Source organism: Cetorhinus maximus, chromosome 1, assembly GCF_964194155.1.
Source record: "Cetorhinus maximus chromosome 1, sCetMax3.hap1.1, whole genome shotgun sequence".
In the NCBI taxonomy this organism is placed as follows: Eukaryota; Metazoa; Chordata; class Chondrichthyes; order Lamniformes; family Cetorhinidae; genus Cetorhinus; species Cetorhinus maximus.
Genome location: NC_135879.1, coordinates 228,914,455 through 228,933,312, shown reverse-complemented (window position 1 = coordinate 228,933,312; position 18,858 = coordinate 228,914,455). Strand labels below are relative to the sequence as shown.

Here is an 18,858-nt window from a genome sequence, read left to right as displayed (position 1 = left end):
TGTGCCTTTGCGGCGGCTGCCCCAAGCTTTAGTGCGTCCCTCAGCACGTAGTCCTGGACCTTAGAATGTGCCAGTCTGCAACACTCGGTCAGAGACAACTCTGCGCTGGAAGACCAACAAGTTTCGGGCAGACCAAAGAGCGTCTTTCACCGAGTTGATGATCCTCCAGCTGCAGTTGATGTTTGTCTCGGTGTGTGTCCCTGGGAACAGCCTGTAGAGCACAGGGTCCTGTGTCACAGAACTGCTCGGGATGAACCTCGACAGAAACCACTGCATCTCTCTCCAGACCTTCTTTGCAAAGGCACAATCCACAAGAGGTGAACAACGGTCTCGTCCCCACCACACCCACCTCGAGGGCAACATGCAGAGGGGGTGAGACTCCTGGCGTGTTGGAGGGATCTGACGGGGAGGGCCTTTCTCACCACCAGCCAAGCTACGTCTTGGTGCTTGTTGGAAAGTTCTGGCGATGAGGCATTCTGCCAAATGACTTTGACAGTCTGCTCGGGGAACCATCCCACAGGATCCACCCTCTCCTTTTCCCGCAGGGCCTCTAAGATGTCACGTGCCGACCACTGCCTGATGGACTTGTGGTCAAACATGTTTCTCTGCATAAATTTTCCACGAGGGACAGGTGGTACGGCATGGTCCAACTACTTGGAGCGTTCCGCGGCAGCATGGCCAGACCCATCCTTCGCAACACCGGGGACAGGTAGAACCTCAGCACGTAGTGACACTTGGTGTCTGCGTACCGAGGGTCTACGCACAGCTTGATGCAGCCGCACACAAAGATGGCCATCAGTATGAGGGTGATGTTGGGTACGTTTTTCCCCCCTTTATCCTTTATCCTGCGGACATGATCCATTTTCGACCTCCAGATAAAGCGAAAGATGGCTTGGGTGATCGCCCTCGCGCAGGAGTCTGGAATGGGCCAGACCTGCGCCACGTACAGCAACAGCGAGAGTGCCTCACACCTGATGACCAGGTTCTTACCTGCAATGGAGAGGGAGCATCGCTCCCACATTCCCAGTTTTCTTTTTACCATAGACGCTCGCCCCTTCCAGTTTCTAACGCATGCCCCGGTCCCTCCGAACCATATCCCCAGCACCTTCAGGCCGTCAGCCCTGATGGTGAAGGGGACAAAGGATTGGTCAGCCCAGTTCCCAAGGAACATGGCTTCGCTCTTCCCACGATTTACCTTGGCTCCCAAGGCCAGTTCGAACTGGTCGCAGATGTGGATCAGTCTGCGCACCAACAGCGGATCCGAGCAGAAGACGGCGACATCGTCCATGTACAGGGAGGCTTTGACCTGAGTGCCTCCACTGCCTGGGATCTTCACTCCTCTTATGCCCGGATCCTTCCTGATGGACTCAGCAAAGGGTTCTATGCAACACGCAAAAAGGACAGGGGAGAGAGGGCAGCCCTGCCTGACTCCAGATTTAATAGGAAAGCTATCTGATTCTCACCCATTGATTGAGACTACGCTACTGATGTTAGTGTAGAGCAGTTGGATCCAGTTGCGGATTCCCTCCCCAAACCCCATTTTGGACAGCACATCCACCATGTAGGTGTGCGATATTCTGCCAAAGGCCTTCTCCTGATCCAGGCTGTTGAGGCAGGTATCCACACTCCTGTCCTGCACATAGGCAATCGTATCCCTGAGCAGCGCGAGGCTGTCAGAGATCTTCCTGCCCGGCACAGTGCAGGTCTGGTCAGGGTGGATCACCAATTCCAGAGCGGACTTGACCCGATTGGCGTTGACTTTGGACAGAATCTTATAGTTCACATTCAACAGTGAAATGGGTCACCAATTTCTAATTTCCACCCTTTCCCCCTTGTGCTTGTAGATGAGAGTGATGATGCCTTTCCTCATGGATTCTGACATGCTGCCGGCCAGAAGCATACTCTCGTACACTTCTAGCAGGTCTGGGCCCATCCAGTCCCATAGAGCCGAATACAACTCCACCGGCAAGGCGTCGCTTCCGGGAGTTTTACTCTTCTCGAAGGACTCAAGGGCCTTAGTCAGTTCGTGCGGTTTGTCTAGGCTCTCCCGTGTACTGTCGTCTAAAACCTCCGTGATAGAGGACAGGAAGGACTGGGAGGCCGTACTGTCTGTAGGCTTCATATCATACAATCCGGCATAAAAGGATTTGCTGATCCTCAAAATGTCAGACTGCGATGATGTTACTGAGCTGTCTTCTTCCTTCAGGCTGCTGATCACAGAGCTCTCTCTGTGTACCTTTTGGAAGAAGAAACGTGAGCACGTCTCATCCTGCTCCACGGAGCAGACTCTGGAACGGAAGATGATCTTGGAGGCCTCTGAGGCAAAGAGCGAGGATTGCTGGCTCTTCACCTCTTGGAGTTCCTCCTTGACATCGACCCCCATCGACTGCAGCTGGAGCAGGCTCTGCATGTTTTTCTGGAGTCAGGACATTTCCCTCTGTCCCTTTCTAGCTTTCTGGATGCCTTTGAGGGTGAAAAACCTCTTGATGTTTCCCTTGATCCCTTCCCACCAGTGTGTCAGGGACTCAAAGAGTGGTTTCACGGTTCTCCAACCTTTGTAATCCCTCTTGAGCTCCTCAATGTTCTCTGGGATCAGCAATTGCACATTTAGCTTCCATGCCCCCCTGCACACCCTCTGGTCTTCCTCTAAGTGACAGTCAGCCAGTAGGAGGCAGTGGTCAGAGAAGAACATTGGCCTGACGCTGGTGGATCTGACCGCGAACGCGCGGAACACAAACAGGAAGTCTATCCTGGAACGGATGGACCCGTCTGGCCGCGACCAGGCGTATCTACGCTGCGCTCCATCTGCAGGGTCGCTGAAGACGTCGTGCAGCTTGGCATCCTTAACTGTTTCCATCAGGGATCTGGATGTAGCGTCCAATCTGCTGTTGGCCGTACCAGATCGTCCAGCCGCATCGATGATACAGTTGAAGTCACCGCCCAGAATGACCAGCCTGGAGGTCGCCAGCAGCAGTGGGAGCTGCTGAAAAACCGCCAGCCGCTCGGTCTTTTGTGCCAGGGCGTACACGTTAATTAACCGGAGTGGAGCATTCTTGTACATTACGTCTGCTACGAGGAGGCGCCCGCCCACCACCTCCTTAACCTCGGAGACGGTGAAGTTGTCTCCCCACAGCAGAATACCCAGGCTGGAGGAACGAGAGTCGTTTCCTCCTGACCAGATCGATGGCCCATGGGACCACCATCGTGACCATTGCCTGTAGGAGCTGAGGTGCGGTATCGTACACTCCTGCAGAAACAACAGGTCAGCTTTGACCTTGGCAAGGTAGTCCAAGGTCGCAACACATCGCGTAGTAGATTTAATGCTATGCACATTTATGGGTACAATCTTTACACCCATTTTAAAGCATTTAGTCTTTTACCAAACCTGTTGTCTCTGAGAGTCCCAGACCTTTGGTCTGCTCCTTCATACCCATAGTGTTCACAAATTGCCTCACTTTGGATGGGCTGAGGAAACTGTCCTGAACCTCCCCATTGGCAATGTTCTGCTCAGGTGGCATCTGGGGGTTCGTGCAGAGAACGGGATTTGAAATGTCCTCTGTTGGAGAAGACTCTTTGATCCTCTCCCCCTCTGGGGCGTTGCTGCTCCCAGCTTCCCGGAGCTGGGGTGTGCTGAGGGCTTCACTGCTCCCAGATTCCTGGGGCTGGGGTGCGCTGGCCTCTTCGGGTTGTGGGCAAAGTTGGGGTGCGCTGGTCTCCTAATTTTCTCCAATGTTCTGGAGCTCGGGTGTCTCATCCTCCAACTCCCTAGAGCTTTGCCGCTTCTTCTGTAAATTCCTTCCCTTTCCCTTCTTCGTCTGAAGAGCAGCTGCCCTTGTCATCCATGTCGAATGGGAGACGCCTCTTGCCACTTGTCTGGGAAATGGCTTGGTCCCTTCTTAGCCCCTTCTTCCTTTTGGCTCTCTTCACCAGCTGCCACTCCCCCTGCTGATTTTCCGCTGCTTCCTCCTCCGTTGATTCGCTCTCCAGAGGAGTGGGAGGTCCAGGGGGCAGTGCTGTTGATTGGCTGTCTGCTGCCTCAATCTTTTCCTCCACCTTGTCTCTCTCTGTGTCCTCCTTTGTCCCATTGTTCTCACTGGGGCCTTGGTGATTGGAGTGTTGCAAATGTCCTTGGTAGTAGTGACACGAAGCATTTCTTCTGCTTCCCCCTCGTTGGCTTTGGCTGCCTGTGCATAAGTGAGGCAGCGTTTGGGGCAGGTCCTGTAGAGGTGACCTGCCTCGCCACACAGGTTGCAGCACTTAGTCTGTTTGCAGTCCTTTGTCTGGTGCCCTTCCTGTTTGCAGTTCTTGCAGAGGGCGGCGCTGCAGTTGGCCGCCACATGACCAGACTTGCCGCATGAGCGACAACGTTTGGGCAGCCCAGCGTAGACAAGGTAGCCACGGCTTCCCCCGATAGCGAAGCTGGGTGGAGGATGGCTCCCTTACCATCGGTCTTGAGCGTGACCTTAACCTGGCGTTTGCATGTCCAAATCCTGAAGGTGTCTCTAACCTCGGTGCAGCTCCCATACTTGTCGACGTACCTGGCGAGGAAGGTGAAGACGTCGGCGACAGGGACGTAGGGGTTGTAGAGATGCACCGTCACCACATGGTCCCTTTGCAACGGCAGAGCAAAGAGTGGCTCCGCCGTCAGGATCTTCATCTCCGGCTGGTCTCTCTTCTCCTCAAACACCTTCAGGAACTTGACGCAAGCTGCCACACGCTTGAAAGTAACGTCGAAACATCCAGCGCTGGGGAAGTCTTGCAGGAAGTAGATCTCCTCCGCTTCAAATCCACACGCCTTCAACAGGATCCGCTTGATGAAGAAGGCCCGATCCACGGGTGCTCCTCCTTCGCTGTCTTTCACCATCATCCGGATGGTATTAGGTACCCCATGGTATGGGGCTCGACGGGTTATAGCCATTGCTTCACGATTACAATTGATCTTAGCCAAAAGGCCGAGGCATACATATGAAACACGTGGGTCAAAGACAGTTCAAAACAGAGCAGTGATCGTGGGTCAGATTGTGATCAATACATAACCAGTCTGTCATTATTTACCACATTTGGGTCATGACTATTCTTACATCACTTCATAGGATGTGTACAGATGAACCAGCCAATTTATTAATCTTTGCTCCATAATCCATTCACTGTGAGAGTGTAACCAGCCTTGTAGTTTCATAACCTGTAATGATTTATCTCAGCAGGAGTGAGAAAGCTGATATCTTGGATTTGCATATAGTTAATAAAGATTAAGTGCTTCCATCCAATTGGACAGTTTTACACAGATATTTTCTTTAGCATTACTTGAAAGAAATCTGGTAAGTCCTAAAGGAAGTTGTTGAATGCCCTCTGAAATGGCCACCTATCAGGAAAAAGCCATTGCAAAAAAACTAGAACAAGAATTAAAAGAAACAGAAAATGCTTAAAATACTCAGTAGGTCTGGCAGCATCTGTGGAGCATCAGAGTTCTGATGAAAGGTCACAGACCTGAAATTCTGACACTGGTTGAAATTTAATGCCCTCCCTTGAGTCGGGTTTGGAGGTGAAAGGGCATTTAATCAGACTAGAGGGTGCAGGGTGGGGTCCCTGACCCTTTCCCACCTCTGTGCCCATTAAGTCCAGGGTGGGAAGGCTCGTGAATGGCAATTAATGCCCACTTAAGGGCCTCATCCTGCCACTACTGGTATCCAACCAGCGGCAGACAGGGCTGTCACCACACGGGAAAAAGCAAAGGAAGCGACATGGGGTCCTTGCTGGCTCTTGAGCTGGTGGGCAAGACCCTGCCACCTCGATTAAATTCATCCACTGTTTCTCCCTCCACAGGCACTTCCAGGTCTGCTGAGTATTTCTAACGTTTTCTGTTTTTATTTCAGATTTCCAGAATCCACAGTATTTTAACTTTATATAAAAGTAAAACCAGGAAGACCACTCGACATAGAGGCACCAGATTTGGAGACAATAAAGGCACACCTGGCACAGTCTGCAGTCGCAGGATCTGGTACACACAGGGTTAATGTGGGACTGAGTACAGTACTGCCCGCACAGTGATGTAAGAAGACACCTGGTCCAGAGCCAGTGTCAATCTGGGGATGGACACAAAAACAGAATGCTGGAAAAACTCAGCAGGCCTAACAGCATCTGTGGAGAGAAAAAATAAACAAGAGATGGACACAGTTGGGGTAAGACTTAGACTGCAGTCAGCTCCATACCTTTACCCTCTACTGTAAATACATATATAATTATGAGTTGTTAATAAAGACTTGCTGTTAACATACTCCACACTGGAAGCTGACTTTATGCCTGAAGCAGGATTCTTCACAGTTGACCATGCAGAGTCCTCCTCAAAAGCATTCAGGGCCCTGTGCCAAAATTGGGAGAGATGTCCCTTTCATACCTTTCATCCAAATCGCACCTTTCATCCAGTGTCCCAGACATCTCCATCACTGGATATTTTTAAAAATATGTTCATGGGATGTAGGCATCGCTGGCAAGGTCAGCATTTACTCCCCATCCCTAATTGCCCCTGAGAAGGTGATGGTGAACCGTCTTCTTCAACTGCTGCAGTCCATGTGGTTTAGGTACATCCACTGTGATGTTAAGGAGGGAGTTCCAGGATTTTGGCCCAGTGACAGTAAAGGAGTGGTAATATACTTCCAATTCAGGGTGGTGCGTGACTTGGAGGAGAACTTGAAAGTGGTGGTGTTCCCATGCACTTGCTGCCCTTGTCCTTCTAGGTGGTAGAGATCGCGGGTTTGGAAGGTGCTGTCGAAGGAGCCTTGGTGAGTTGCTGCAGTGCATCTGTGCATCAGTGGTGGAGAAAGTGAATGTTCACGGTGGTGGATGAGGTGCCGATCAAACAGGCTGCTTTGTCCTGGGTGGTGTTGAGCTTCTTGAGTGTTGTTGGAGCTGACTCATCCAAGTAAGTGGAGGGTATTCTGTCACATTCCTGACTGGTGGACAGGTTTTGGGGAGTCAGGAGGTGGGGTACTTGCCACAGAATTCCCAGCTTCTGACCTGCTCTTTTAACCACAGTGTTTATAAAGCTGGTTCAGTTTCTGATCAATGCTGACCCTCAGGATGCTAATGGTGGGGGATACAGCAATGGTAATGCTGTTCAATGTCAAGGAGATATGGTTAGACTCTTGTTAGAGATGGTCATCTTGTGGAACTTGTGTGGCACGAATGTTACTTGCCACTTAATATCCCAAGATTGAATGTTGTCTAGTCTTGCTGCATGTGGGCATGGGCTTCTTCGGTACCTGAGGAGTTGCGAATGGTACTGAACAATGACCTTATGATGGAGGGAAGGTCATTGGTGAAGTAGCTAAAGATGATTGGGTCTAGGACAATACTTGGATAATAATGATCTGTTTGGGCATAGTCAACGTGGATTTATGAATGGGAAATCGTGTTTGACAAACCTGTTGGAGTGTTTTGATGATGTGGCTAACAATTGATAAAGGGGAGTTGATGGACGTATTATACTTGAGTTTTCAGAAGGCTTTTGATGAAGTCCCCCACAGGAGATTGGTTATCAAAATTAAAGCACATGGGATAGGAGGTAATATACTGGCATGGATTAAGGATTGGTTAACAGGCAGAAAACAGATAATACGAATAAATGGATCATTCTCATGTTTGCAGCCTGAGACTAGTCGGGTACTGCAAGTGTCAATACTTGGGCCCCAACTGTTCACAATATATATAAATGATTTGAATATGGGGGCCAAATGTAATATTTCCAAGTTTGCAGATGACACAAAGCTAGGTTGTGAGGAAGATGCAAAGCGGTTTCAAAGGGATTTGGACAGACCTGGTGAGTGGGCAGGAACATGGCAAGTGGAATATAATGTGGAAAAATGTGAGAGTATCCACGTTGGTAGGTGGAACAGATGTGCAGAGTATTTCTGAAATGGTAATAGATTAGAAAGTGTAGATGTACAAAGATGTCCTCATCAATGAGCACAACATGGAAGAAGCACTGAAGGTAGCAAGGACACAGAATATACTGTGGGTGGGGGACTTCAATATCCATCACCAAGAGCAGCTCAGTAGCACCACTACTGACGAAGCTGGTAAAGTCCAGAAGGACATATCTGCTAGACTGAGTGAGTGGCAGGTGGCGAGGGAACCAACAAGAGGGAAAGATCTTCCTGACCTCGCCCTGACCAATTTGAAAGACACAGATTCATTTGCCCATCATAATATTGGTAGGAGTGACCTCCGCACAGCCTTTGTGGAGACAAAGTCCCATCTTTACAATGAGACAACTTCCATTGTGTCGTGTGGCACTATCACTGTGCTAAATGGGATAGATTCAGAACAGACCTAGCAGCTCGAAACTGGGAATCCATGAGCTGCCATCAGCAGCGGTAGAGTTGTATTCCCAGAAATCTATAATCTCATGTAAAAGCAAAACACTGAGGATGCTGGAAATCTGAAATAAAAGCAGAAAATGATGGAAATACCCAGCAGGTCTGGTAGCATCTGTGGAGAGAGAAACAGAGTTAACGTTTCACATCTGTGATCTTTCATCAGATTGATGTGACAGACATCATGGTGATGATCTATAACCTCATAGCCTGGCATATACCTCATTCTGCCATTACTATCAAGCCAGGGGGCCAACCTTAGTTTAATAAGGAATATAGAAGAGCATGCCAAGAGCAGCTCCAGACATGCCTAAAAATGAGATGTCAAAACTGGTGAAACTACAACACAGGACTGCATGCATGCAAAACTGTGAAAACAGCTTGCTGTTGATAGAGCTTTCAGATCAAAGCTCTACACTCCTACTGTATTTGGTTGTGAACTGTGGTGGATAATTAAACAACTAACGTCAGGAGGAGTCTCAATGAGCATCTCCATCCTCATTCATGCAGAGCCCAGCAAGTCATTGCAAAGAGTATCCTGGAGCAATTGAAACCTTCTTCAGTCATAAGTGCTAGGTGGATAATCCATCAGGGCCTGAGGTCTCCACCATCACCAAACCCAGTCTTCAGCCAATTTGATACACTTCACGTGGCATCAAGAAACAGCTGAAGGCATTGAATACAGAAAAGGCAATGGGTCCTGACAACATCTTGGCTTTGGATTTAAGGTAAGAGGTAGAAGGCTAAGAGGGGAGGTGAGGAGAAATTTTTTCACCCAGAGGATGGTAGGAGTCTGGAACTCACTGCCTGAAAGGGTGGTTGAGTCAGAAACTCTTGTAACATTTAAGAAGTATTTAGATAATTGGTTTGCCATAGCCTCCAGGGCTATGGGCCAAGCCCTGGAAAATGGGATTAGTGTAGTCAGATCTTTGTTGACTGGCACAGACATGATGGGCCAAATGGTCTCCTTTCTGTGCTGTAAGCATCTATGAGTCTATAATGCTGGAGACTTGTGCTCCGCAACTAGCTGCACCTCTAGCCACATCAATCGACAATGTTGAAAACTGCTCAGGTATGGTGTCTCCACAGAAAGCAGGACAAATCCATTCCAGCCAATTACCATCCACCAGTCTATTTTCAACAATCAGCAAAGTAATGGAAGGTGTTGTCGACAGTGATACAAGCAGCAGTTACTCACCAATTAACATGCTCACTCATGCACAGTTTGGATTCTGCCAGATCACTTGGCTTCAGATCTCTTTAGAGCCTTAGTGGACAATGGACAAAAGAGTTGAATTGCAGAATTGAAGTGAGAGTGACTGCCCTTGACATCAAGGCAGCATTTAGCCAAGTGTGGCATCAAGGACCCCTAGTAAAATTGTAGTCAAGTGGAATGGGGGAAAACTCTCCAGTGGTTTGAGACATACCTAGCACAAAGGAAGTTGCTGTAGTAGTTGGAGGTCAATCATCTCAGCCCCAGGACAGCATTGTAAGAGTTCCTTCGGGTAGTGTCCTAGACACAAAGATCTTCAGCTGCTTCATCAATGACCTTCCCTCCATTGTAGGTCAGAAATGAGGATGTTCGCTGATGCTTGCACAATGTCCAGTTCCATTTATAACTACTCAGATAATGAAGCATCCATGTCTGCACACAGCAAGACCTGGACAACATTCAGGCTTGAGCTGATAAGTGGCAAGTAACATTCGCCCCACAAAAATACCAGGCAATGAATATCTCCAACAAGAAAGAATCTAACAATCTCCCCTTGCCATTCAACGGCATTACCATATAGTCATTTGGTAGTACAGAACTTGAGCGTTGCTGAAAAAAAAGACATGCTATCAAAGCTTTTTGTCTTGCACTCATCAGGACAGCTCGCAAAAAATTACCAACAGTAAAGGGGAACAGCAATTTATACTGCATGAGAACAGAGTGCTGGTTGAATGGCAAGTGGACTCTGATTGGTGGAGGTATTGCCATGGGGATTGCAGTATAGAGAATGGAGCTCTGCCGGTTTGAATTTGAACAAAGCTAACTGTTCTATGCTGCATTCTCCATGGCAATGCCTCCACCAACCATAGTCCACTTGCCAACCAATCAGCTTTCCCTTCTCATGCAGTTTAAATTGTTGTTCCTCCTTATTGTTGGTAATTTCTTGCAAGTGGTCCTGATAACTGTGAGACAAAAAGCTTTGATAACATGTCTCTTTCTTCGGCATTACCATAATTAAATCCAGCACCATCAACATTCTGGTGGTAGTATTGATCAGAAACTTAAATGGAACAGAAACATAATAATTGCATAAATAGAGCAGGTCAGATTCTGGAAATTCTGTGGCAGGTAGCTCATCTTCTGACCCCGTAAAGCCTGTCCACCACCTACAAGGCACAAGTCAGAAGCGTGATAGAATACTCTCCACTTGCATGAGTGAGACCATCTAAGTTAAGGCAGCCTGCTTCCACCACATTAAACATTCACTTCTTCCACCACCGGTGCAAAATGGCTGCAGTGGGTACCAATTACAAGATGCATGGCAGCAACTTACAAAGTTTTTTCACTAGCATCTTCCAAACTCATGACCTCTGTCACCTAGAAGGGCAAGGGCAGCAGATGCATGGGAACACCAGCAGTTGGAAGTTTCCCTCCGAGCCACACATAGTCCTGACTTGGAAGTTTCTCGCCATTCCTTCGTTGGCCCAAATCTACCTCTATCTGTATCATCAAAATCTGAACTTAAGTTGGAAGATGCACGTTAGGACCCCATGGACGTACTGGCGCACACACATGCATTGAAAATGCCCAGGAGCTTTAAAGTTCTGATGGGCTGATTTCTGCTGTCCAAGATCCTCCACAAATGTCTCCAACACTGAGCTCAGCATCAGAAGCTTTGGCCAGATATGTGGGACTTACCTGGATATTTACCCAGGAAATATTATGCTAGTAAGTACCTGGTCTAACTCAGAGACTAGCCAGCATAGCTGAAATGAGCACCACAACCAAGTCCCACAATAACTACCCAAACCCGACATGATGGCCCCACACTCAACCTGACTGCCGCATCCATTTGCTTTTATTCATTTATGGGATGTGGGTGTCACTGGCTGGGCCAGCATTTATTGCCCATCCCTAATTGCCCTTGAGAAGGTGGTGGTGAACTGCCTTCTTAAGCTGCTGCATTTCCTGTGGTGTAGGTACACCGACAGTGCTGTTAGGGAGGGAGTTCCAGGATTTTGACCCAGTGACAGTGGAGGAATGGCAATATATTTCCAAGTCAAGATGGTGTGTGGCTTGGAGGAAAACTACCAAGTGGTAGTGTTCCCTTGCATCTGTTGCCCTTGTCATGGTAGCAATCGTGGGTTTGGAAGGTGCTGTCTAAGGAGACTTGGTGAGTTCCTACAGTGCATCTTGTAGATGGTACACACTGTTGCCACTGTGCATTGGTGGTGGAGGAAGTGAAATTTTGTGGATGGAGTGGCAATCAGGCGGGCTCCTTTGTCCTTGATGGTGTCAACCTTCTTGAGTGTTGTTGGAGCTGCACTCGTCCAGGCAGGTAGAGGGTACTCCATCACACTGCTGACTTGTGCCTTGTAGATGGTGGACAAGCTTTGGGGAATCAGGAGATGAGTTACTCGCTGAAGGATTCCTAGCCTGTGACCTATTCTTGTAGCCACAGTATTTATATGACTAGTCCAGTTCAGTTTCTGGTCAATGGTAACCCCCGCCAGGATGATGATAGTGGAGAATTCAGCAATGGTAATGCTATTAAATGTCAAGGGGCGATGGTTAGATTCCCTCTTATTGCAGATGGTCATTGCTTGGCATTTGTGTGGTGCAAATGTTACTTGCCACTTGTGGGCCCAAGCCTGGATATTGTCCAGGTACTGCTGCATTTGAACATGGACTACTTCAGTATCTGAGGAGCCACGAATTGTCCTGAATATTTTGCAATCATCGGCGAACATCTCCCCTTCTGACCTTAGGATGGAAGGAAGGTTATTGTTAAGCAGCTGAAGATGGTTGGGCCAGGACATTACCCTGACCAACTCCTGCAGCGATGTCCTGGGGCTGGGATGACTGACCTCCAAAAACCACAACCATCTTCTTTTGTGCTAAGTATGACTCCAACCAGCAGAGAATTTTCCCCCTGATTCCCATTGACTCCAGTTTTGCTAGGGCTCCTTGATGCCACACTTAGTCAAATGCTGCCTTGATGTCAAGGGCAGTTACTTTCACCTCAGCTCGGGAGTTCAGCTCTTTCATCCATGTTTGAACCAAGGCTGTAATGAGGTCAGGAGCTGAGTGGCCCTGGCGGAACCCAAACTGAGCGTCAGTGAGCTGGTTATTTCTAAGCAAGTGCCACTTGATAGCACTGTTGTTGACCACTTCCATCACTTGACTGATGGGGCGGTAACTGGCTGGGTTGGATTTGTCATTCTTTTTGTGTATGGGACCTACCTGGGCAATTTTCCACATTGCCGGGCAGATGCCAGTGTCATAGCTGTACTGGAATAACTTGACTATGGGCGCAGCAAGTCCTGGAGCACAAGTCTTCAGTACTATTGTTAGAATGTTGTCAGGGCCCATAGCCTTTGCAGTATCCAGTGCCTTCAGCTGTTTCTTGATATCATGTACAGTGAATCAAGTAGACTGAAGACTGGCATCTGTGGTGCTGAGGAGCTTCAGAGGAGGCCAAGATGGATCATCCACTTGGCATTTCTGGCTGAAGGTTGTTGCGAATACTTCAGCCTTATCTTTTGCACTGATGTGCTGGGCTCCAACTCCACCCAACCTGATTCTCTACCAACACCACGCCACCGACCCAACCAGACTCTTTTCTCCAACCACCACCTCCCGCCCCTCCACCGAACCAACCTGACTGCTCATTCGACCACTCACTCATCATCCACCCATTCAGCCACCCAGCTACTCACTCACCCTCTTATTTAGCCACTCACTCACTCACCCACCCTCTGAAGGACTTTAGACCTTTAAAAACATACCTGAATATGACAGCTGATGTCGTGAAAAGGGAGCATGTCTTCTCTTTGTCCATTTTTCCTGCGCTCGCCAATCTTCCGCGGGGATGGCTGCACTGATCCATTGCTGCTGTAGCCAGGATCGGAAGTCCTGGCTGAAAAATCGCAATATGGTCGGGTTGCAGAAATCTTCGCCGGCAGCGGCAATACACACAGCGTCGATGCTGATCGAAAGATCCAATGTTGCTGGGTCAAAATCCTGGAACTCCCTACCCAACAGCACTTTGGGAGTTCCTTCACCATACACATTGCAGCAGTTTAAAAAGGCAGCTTACCACCACCTTCTCAAGGGTAATTAGCGACGGGCAAAAAATACGCCTCGCCAGCAATCCTCTGAATGAGTGAAAAAAGACTTGTGGCATGGAGCTGGCTACAGAGTGTCTTGCAATATGTGCTGACTATATGTGGTAGTTCTTGGTATGTGGTAGGCCTTTGCCTTTGTTCTTTCCTTCCTTTTCCCTGGCTTTGTACTTGCTTGTAAAGTCTTACATCTCTAACTTCTTCCAGTTCTGAATGTAAGGTCACAGACCTGGAATGTTAACTGTTTCTCTCTCCACAGATGCTGCCGGCCTGCCAAGTATTTCCAGCATTTCATGTCATGCATTTTCCCCTTTCCCAGTATTCCAGGAGATAGACAAAAAAAAAACAAACAGCAAAAATTACTGAGCACAAACGCACAGAAGTGGCAGGATTTAAGAAAAATGCACTTCTGCCTCTAGGAGAAACCTGACAGCTGGTTCATTATGTTTGGTGTGATTGGGGACGATTTTATGCTTGGATCAAGAATTATGAATGGGAATTGAAAATGGCACGTTCAGAATTCCAGGCTTGGATTACATTCACACTTGGATTGCCTTTGGTTATCAGGAATTGAACGGCAGCACTAATAGATTTTTCCACAGGCTCTGCTTTTTATGCACACGCTTGTAGGATATTCTCGGCTTTTGTTTGCATTTAAGTTTCCAGCCGTGTTTTAAGACAGCGGGAGATATGTTCTTTATTTTGCAAACAGGAGCATTGTCTGGTAAAAGAAAAATAGCTTTGCGCATTTGTTTTTAAATCGCATGATTTGGTTTCAAGACACCTGCTGTCATTCAGGCTGTGAAAGATAATCGGAATGCTATTATCTATCTACTCCTATAATTTTCATACTGATAGCTTTTTGTTTGAGTTATCTTGCATCTGTGATCATGTAGCAGCCAATACACTGTTTCCAGCAGCGTCCTTTCTTACCTGCGGGCAGAGGCTATCGATCTGTGTTGCCGCCATGCGAACCAACTTCACGCCTTCCTCATTATTTGAAATGGAGCATGCCAGGTTTGCAACCTGTAATTTAGATAGCAAATGAGAAAGTGCATTACAAAATTTGACACTTTGCTAATGTGCATCATCTGTGGGGAAATCAAGTAGAAGTCAAAAGGACCATTATCTACATTATAAATGAACAATTCTGGGCTTCATTTGCATCTAAGCCACAAACAACTCAGTGTTTGGAAGATCGTTGCTTAAAAACGTGAGTCACTTTGCTCACCGATATTGGTTTGTTTTCAACATGTTTTAAGATATGCAGAATTTCGCCCTATGGCTAACTGGGTTAAATGCAACACACAAAAAGGCCAAAAAGATCTAAAAGGTTCTGAGTTCAGTCTCTGGCCCTTGAGTGGGCTGTTCTCAGCTGGAGCTAGAGTTTGGTCAGCAGATGTGGCCTCATTCTTCGTGTACAGAGGGAAAGAAGTTAACCAGAATTTTCATTCCAAGTCGCTGTCCAATATCCCCTTTGAGAATTTCTATGGCTATTGAGTGAGGAGAGGATATGCCATCCTTTCCTTATCCCAAATGGTTAGATACTCTACAGAGATTGAGGCCTCTATTTTAATGCCAACCTCTTTGTGGAAACTAAATTTGGGTGGCGGGAAGGGAGGAAGTTAAATTGGAGCAGAGTTCTTTTCAAAAATGCAGCTTGGCTCCAATGGCGTAATCAGGGCCCAAAGTGCAATTTTAACCTGAGGCAAGCAGTGCTGGCTTATCCCTACCAGGCCAAGCCTGTTGGAAACGGGGGCCAAGGCGAGAGGCAAGTGTAAATTCATTATCGTTTGACAGGTTTCCGTGTAGGCCAGGAGGAGTCGGAAAACTTCTCTGGTTCCCTTAAGAAAATCTTAGGTAACCCCCACCTTCTCACCCAGCATACCAACTTAGAGCTGAGCACTGTTCCTTCTCATCCCCGATAGTATGATTTTAGCGGCTTAGCAGGCACTTCTGACTGCCTCCTGCTGTTACTCTGCAGTTAAGCCACTCGCTCTGCTGAATTCCCACTGGGGACTAAAGGTCGAGGCTTAATGGCCAAGATTCACACATGAAGAATGGTCATTTGAATGAGCTACCAGAGCAATGCCAGTACCTGTGGAGCTGTAGCACTGGGAATCCCCACTGACGGCAACAATATTTATATAATATCCTTGATCGAACAATAATGCCAAGGTGCTTCATAAAAGCGTCAAAGGGAATACAAACACCAAGGGTGAGTTTGAGGAGATAACCAAAAGCAAAATGGGAGAGAAAGCACTTGAAAGTTTTTGGATGGTGAAGAGGGATGCAGCAAGGGAGAAGGAATTAAACAGACAAATTCCAGAAGCAGGGATTCAAGGCTTTCCAACTAATGGTAAAGCAGCAGGAGGAGAATCTCTAGTAATAGCAGCAAAATGTTGGAGCCGGAAGTTTGTACTGTGAGAAGCGAAGGAGATTGCCAAGGCGAACATTGGAGACGTTGTGCCTGGAGGTAAATTTAAAAAAAACATGGATGAGAATTTCCGTTATGGCGGAGAGTGTTAGGGATGGAAGCAGGTGATGTTATGGAGGTGCGAATGGGCGAGGAATAGAATGCAAGGTTTGAAGAGGGTAGTAAATCTTGGGGAGATGGTGGCATAGTGGTAATATCACTGGACTAGTAATCCAGAGGCCCAGGCTAATGCTCTGGAGACAAGGGGTTCCAATCCCAACATACCAGCTGGTGGAATTTAAACTAAATTAATAAAATCTGGAAATCAAAGCTAGTCTCAGTAATGGTGACCATGAAACTATCTTCGATTGTCACAAAATACTATGTGGTTCACTATGTCCTTTAGGGAAAGAAATCTGCCGTCCTTACCTCATCTGGCTTACATGTGACTGCATTCCCATAAAAATGTGGTTGACTCTAAACTGCCCTCTGAAATTGCCTAGTAAGCCACTCAGTTCAAGGGCAATTAGGAATGGGCAACAAATACTGGCCTAGCCAGTGACTCCCACATTCCATGAAAGAATAAAAAACTAGAAAACAAACATTAACCAAGAGTTTATTTAGGTAGTAACTTGAGCTGGTGAAGTTCAAATTTGGTTCGACTTGACCACCTCATCGGGGAGAATTTTCTCCCCATCCGGGGGGGGGGGGGGTGAAGTGGGTGCAGGCGGGCATGTAGCCGATCGCCACCCGCGATTGGCTGTGCTGCGCCATTTTACATGGGTGGCCCAATTAAGGCCCGCCCAGCATGATGCGCCACTGGAAGTGCTGTGCACTCCTTGTGCGGGCGGAGGGAGGAGGCTGAGTAGGGACCTGCGCTCTTTCACGCATGCGCGCGATAGAGCGCAGAAATCCCCCTGAGGCACGGAGCTGCCTCGGAGATTAGTTTGATTATTATCATTTGAAATAAAGGGGAAAAAAAATATTCAGACATGTCCCCTCATGTGACAGTGTGCCGGGACATGTCACTGATTTTTAACAAAAATTCTCATTTGATTTATAAAGCTTTCATGAAACCTCATCCCGCTTGTGGATGAGGTTTCATGATAAATGCGAAGGCTGCTTGGGCTCTTCACCTGCCCACCAACCTTAAGGTTGGACGGGCAGCTATGTTAATTCTTTTAATCTGTATTTAAATGGCCTTAATAGGCCTTTGATAGTTCAGCAGGCGCGCAGCCGGCTCCGGTGCACGCCCGCTGAACTGAAGACCTGAATGACGCGCAGTGACGTCGGGACACACGCCCAATGTCATCGCGCATCATTTTACGCACCTGCGAGCAGGGCAAGTCCTCGCACGCCGACCAGAAGATTCAGGCCATCAAGTAATGAATAAATTGGCTTTGAAATATTTTCAATAGTTTGATTTCTATCTGTGGTTATAAAGAGTCCCTTCTCAACAGATGATGTTTTTTAGGATGGACAGGAGGGAGAAGGAAGAAAAGTACTGTTAGCCTGATGTATCTGTACTATTTTAGCTCCAACAGAATGGATTTTAATACATTAATGATCAGCTGTATTTATAAAATACCTTTTTCAAAAGTATAAAGTGGGGGTTGTGGGGTGTGAGGAGGGGTGTTGGAGAAGAGAAAAAGAGATCTCCCTCAGCTTCTGACCTGCTGTGTTTCTAACACACAGCAAAGGAACAAGCAGGTTACTTCTCCTGTGTATTTCCAGGTAACACAGCAGGTATTAAGCTGCCCTGGGTGAGGTTCGTTTCATGACTATCAATTTAAAAAACATCCCAAGAGCTGCAGAACACTCAATCAAAACTGGAAGCACACAATCATCTGTTCACAGATCGTGGCTTGTAATATTTTTTCGACTGCAACACTGAAAGAACCTCAAACAGAATCTTGCAATAAAAATATCACATTGGCCAGGACAGCTGGGCATGTTAGTGCTCATTTAAATCGCTCTTTCACTCCATGCTTCACGATTTCCTCACTTCGCCAAGAAACGTTCCTCACCTTGAGATAAATAATCTCCATTTTGAAAGAAAACAGTTGATTAATTTCTGATACATTTTTATGAGTGCATGCCCTGACCTATTTGAGCATTTCTCTGTATATTTTTCTGTTCTATCACAAGTCTCTGGATCCCAGAATCTGCTTGACAGAACATCACGGTGTTTCTGCTGCTCGCTTCACACTTTTATGCTCACAGACTGAAGTGCCCATGGAGGCGATGTGCCAACTGGCTGCCTTACGTGCACAACACGTTTTGTCGTTCCTTTTGTCTTGGTGTCGTGTTGTTGTGGCAGCTGATCAGGAACACAGTGCTGGTAGCAAAACGGTGGGGAAGTTTGCTTCCCAACCCGTATACGAGCACTGTTAGATAAATTTCTGGGGCAAGGCCAGGATTTGAGGAACTGGCGTTACGTGTCTCACTAATGTTTCATCAAGAGATTACAACCCAAACGGCTCCTCTCAGGAATGTGCTCTATGGAGTGAATGACATAAGTCTGCACCTACATTGTGAATAGTGACTACATTTCTAAAGTGCTTTGCTTTGGGACATCCTGAAGTCATGAAAGACCTGACATAAATGCAAGTCTTTAGAACCATAGAACACTACAGCACAGAAAACAGGCCATTCGGCCCTTCTAGTCTGTGCCGAAATATTATTCCACTTGTCCCATTGACCTGCACCTAGTCCATAACCCTCCAGACCTCT

The 18,858-nt window shown here is 47.4% G+C and overlaps 1 protein-coding gene across 1 annotated transcript in view; it reads right to left on the bottom strand.

Annotated features, from left to right (window-relative positions):
- Positions 1-18,858, bottom strand: part of ctnna2 (catenin (cadherin-associated protein), alpha 2) — a 1,502,658-nt gene that overhangs the window by 380,707 nt on the left and 1,103,093 nt on the right. The window contains exon 10 of the mRNA XM_078554361.1: positions 14,643-14,735. Within this exon, the coding sequence (XP_078410487.1) occupies positions 14,643-14,735 (93 nt within the window). The remainder of the gene's footprint in view (positions 1-14,642; positions 14,736-18,858) is intronic.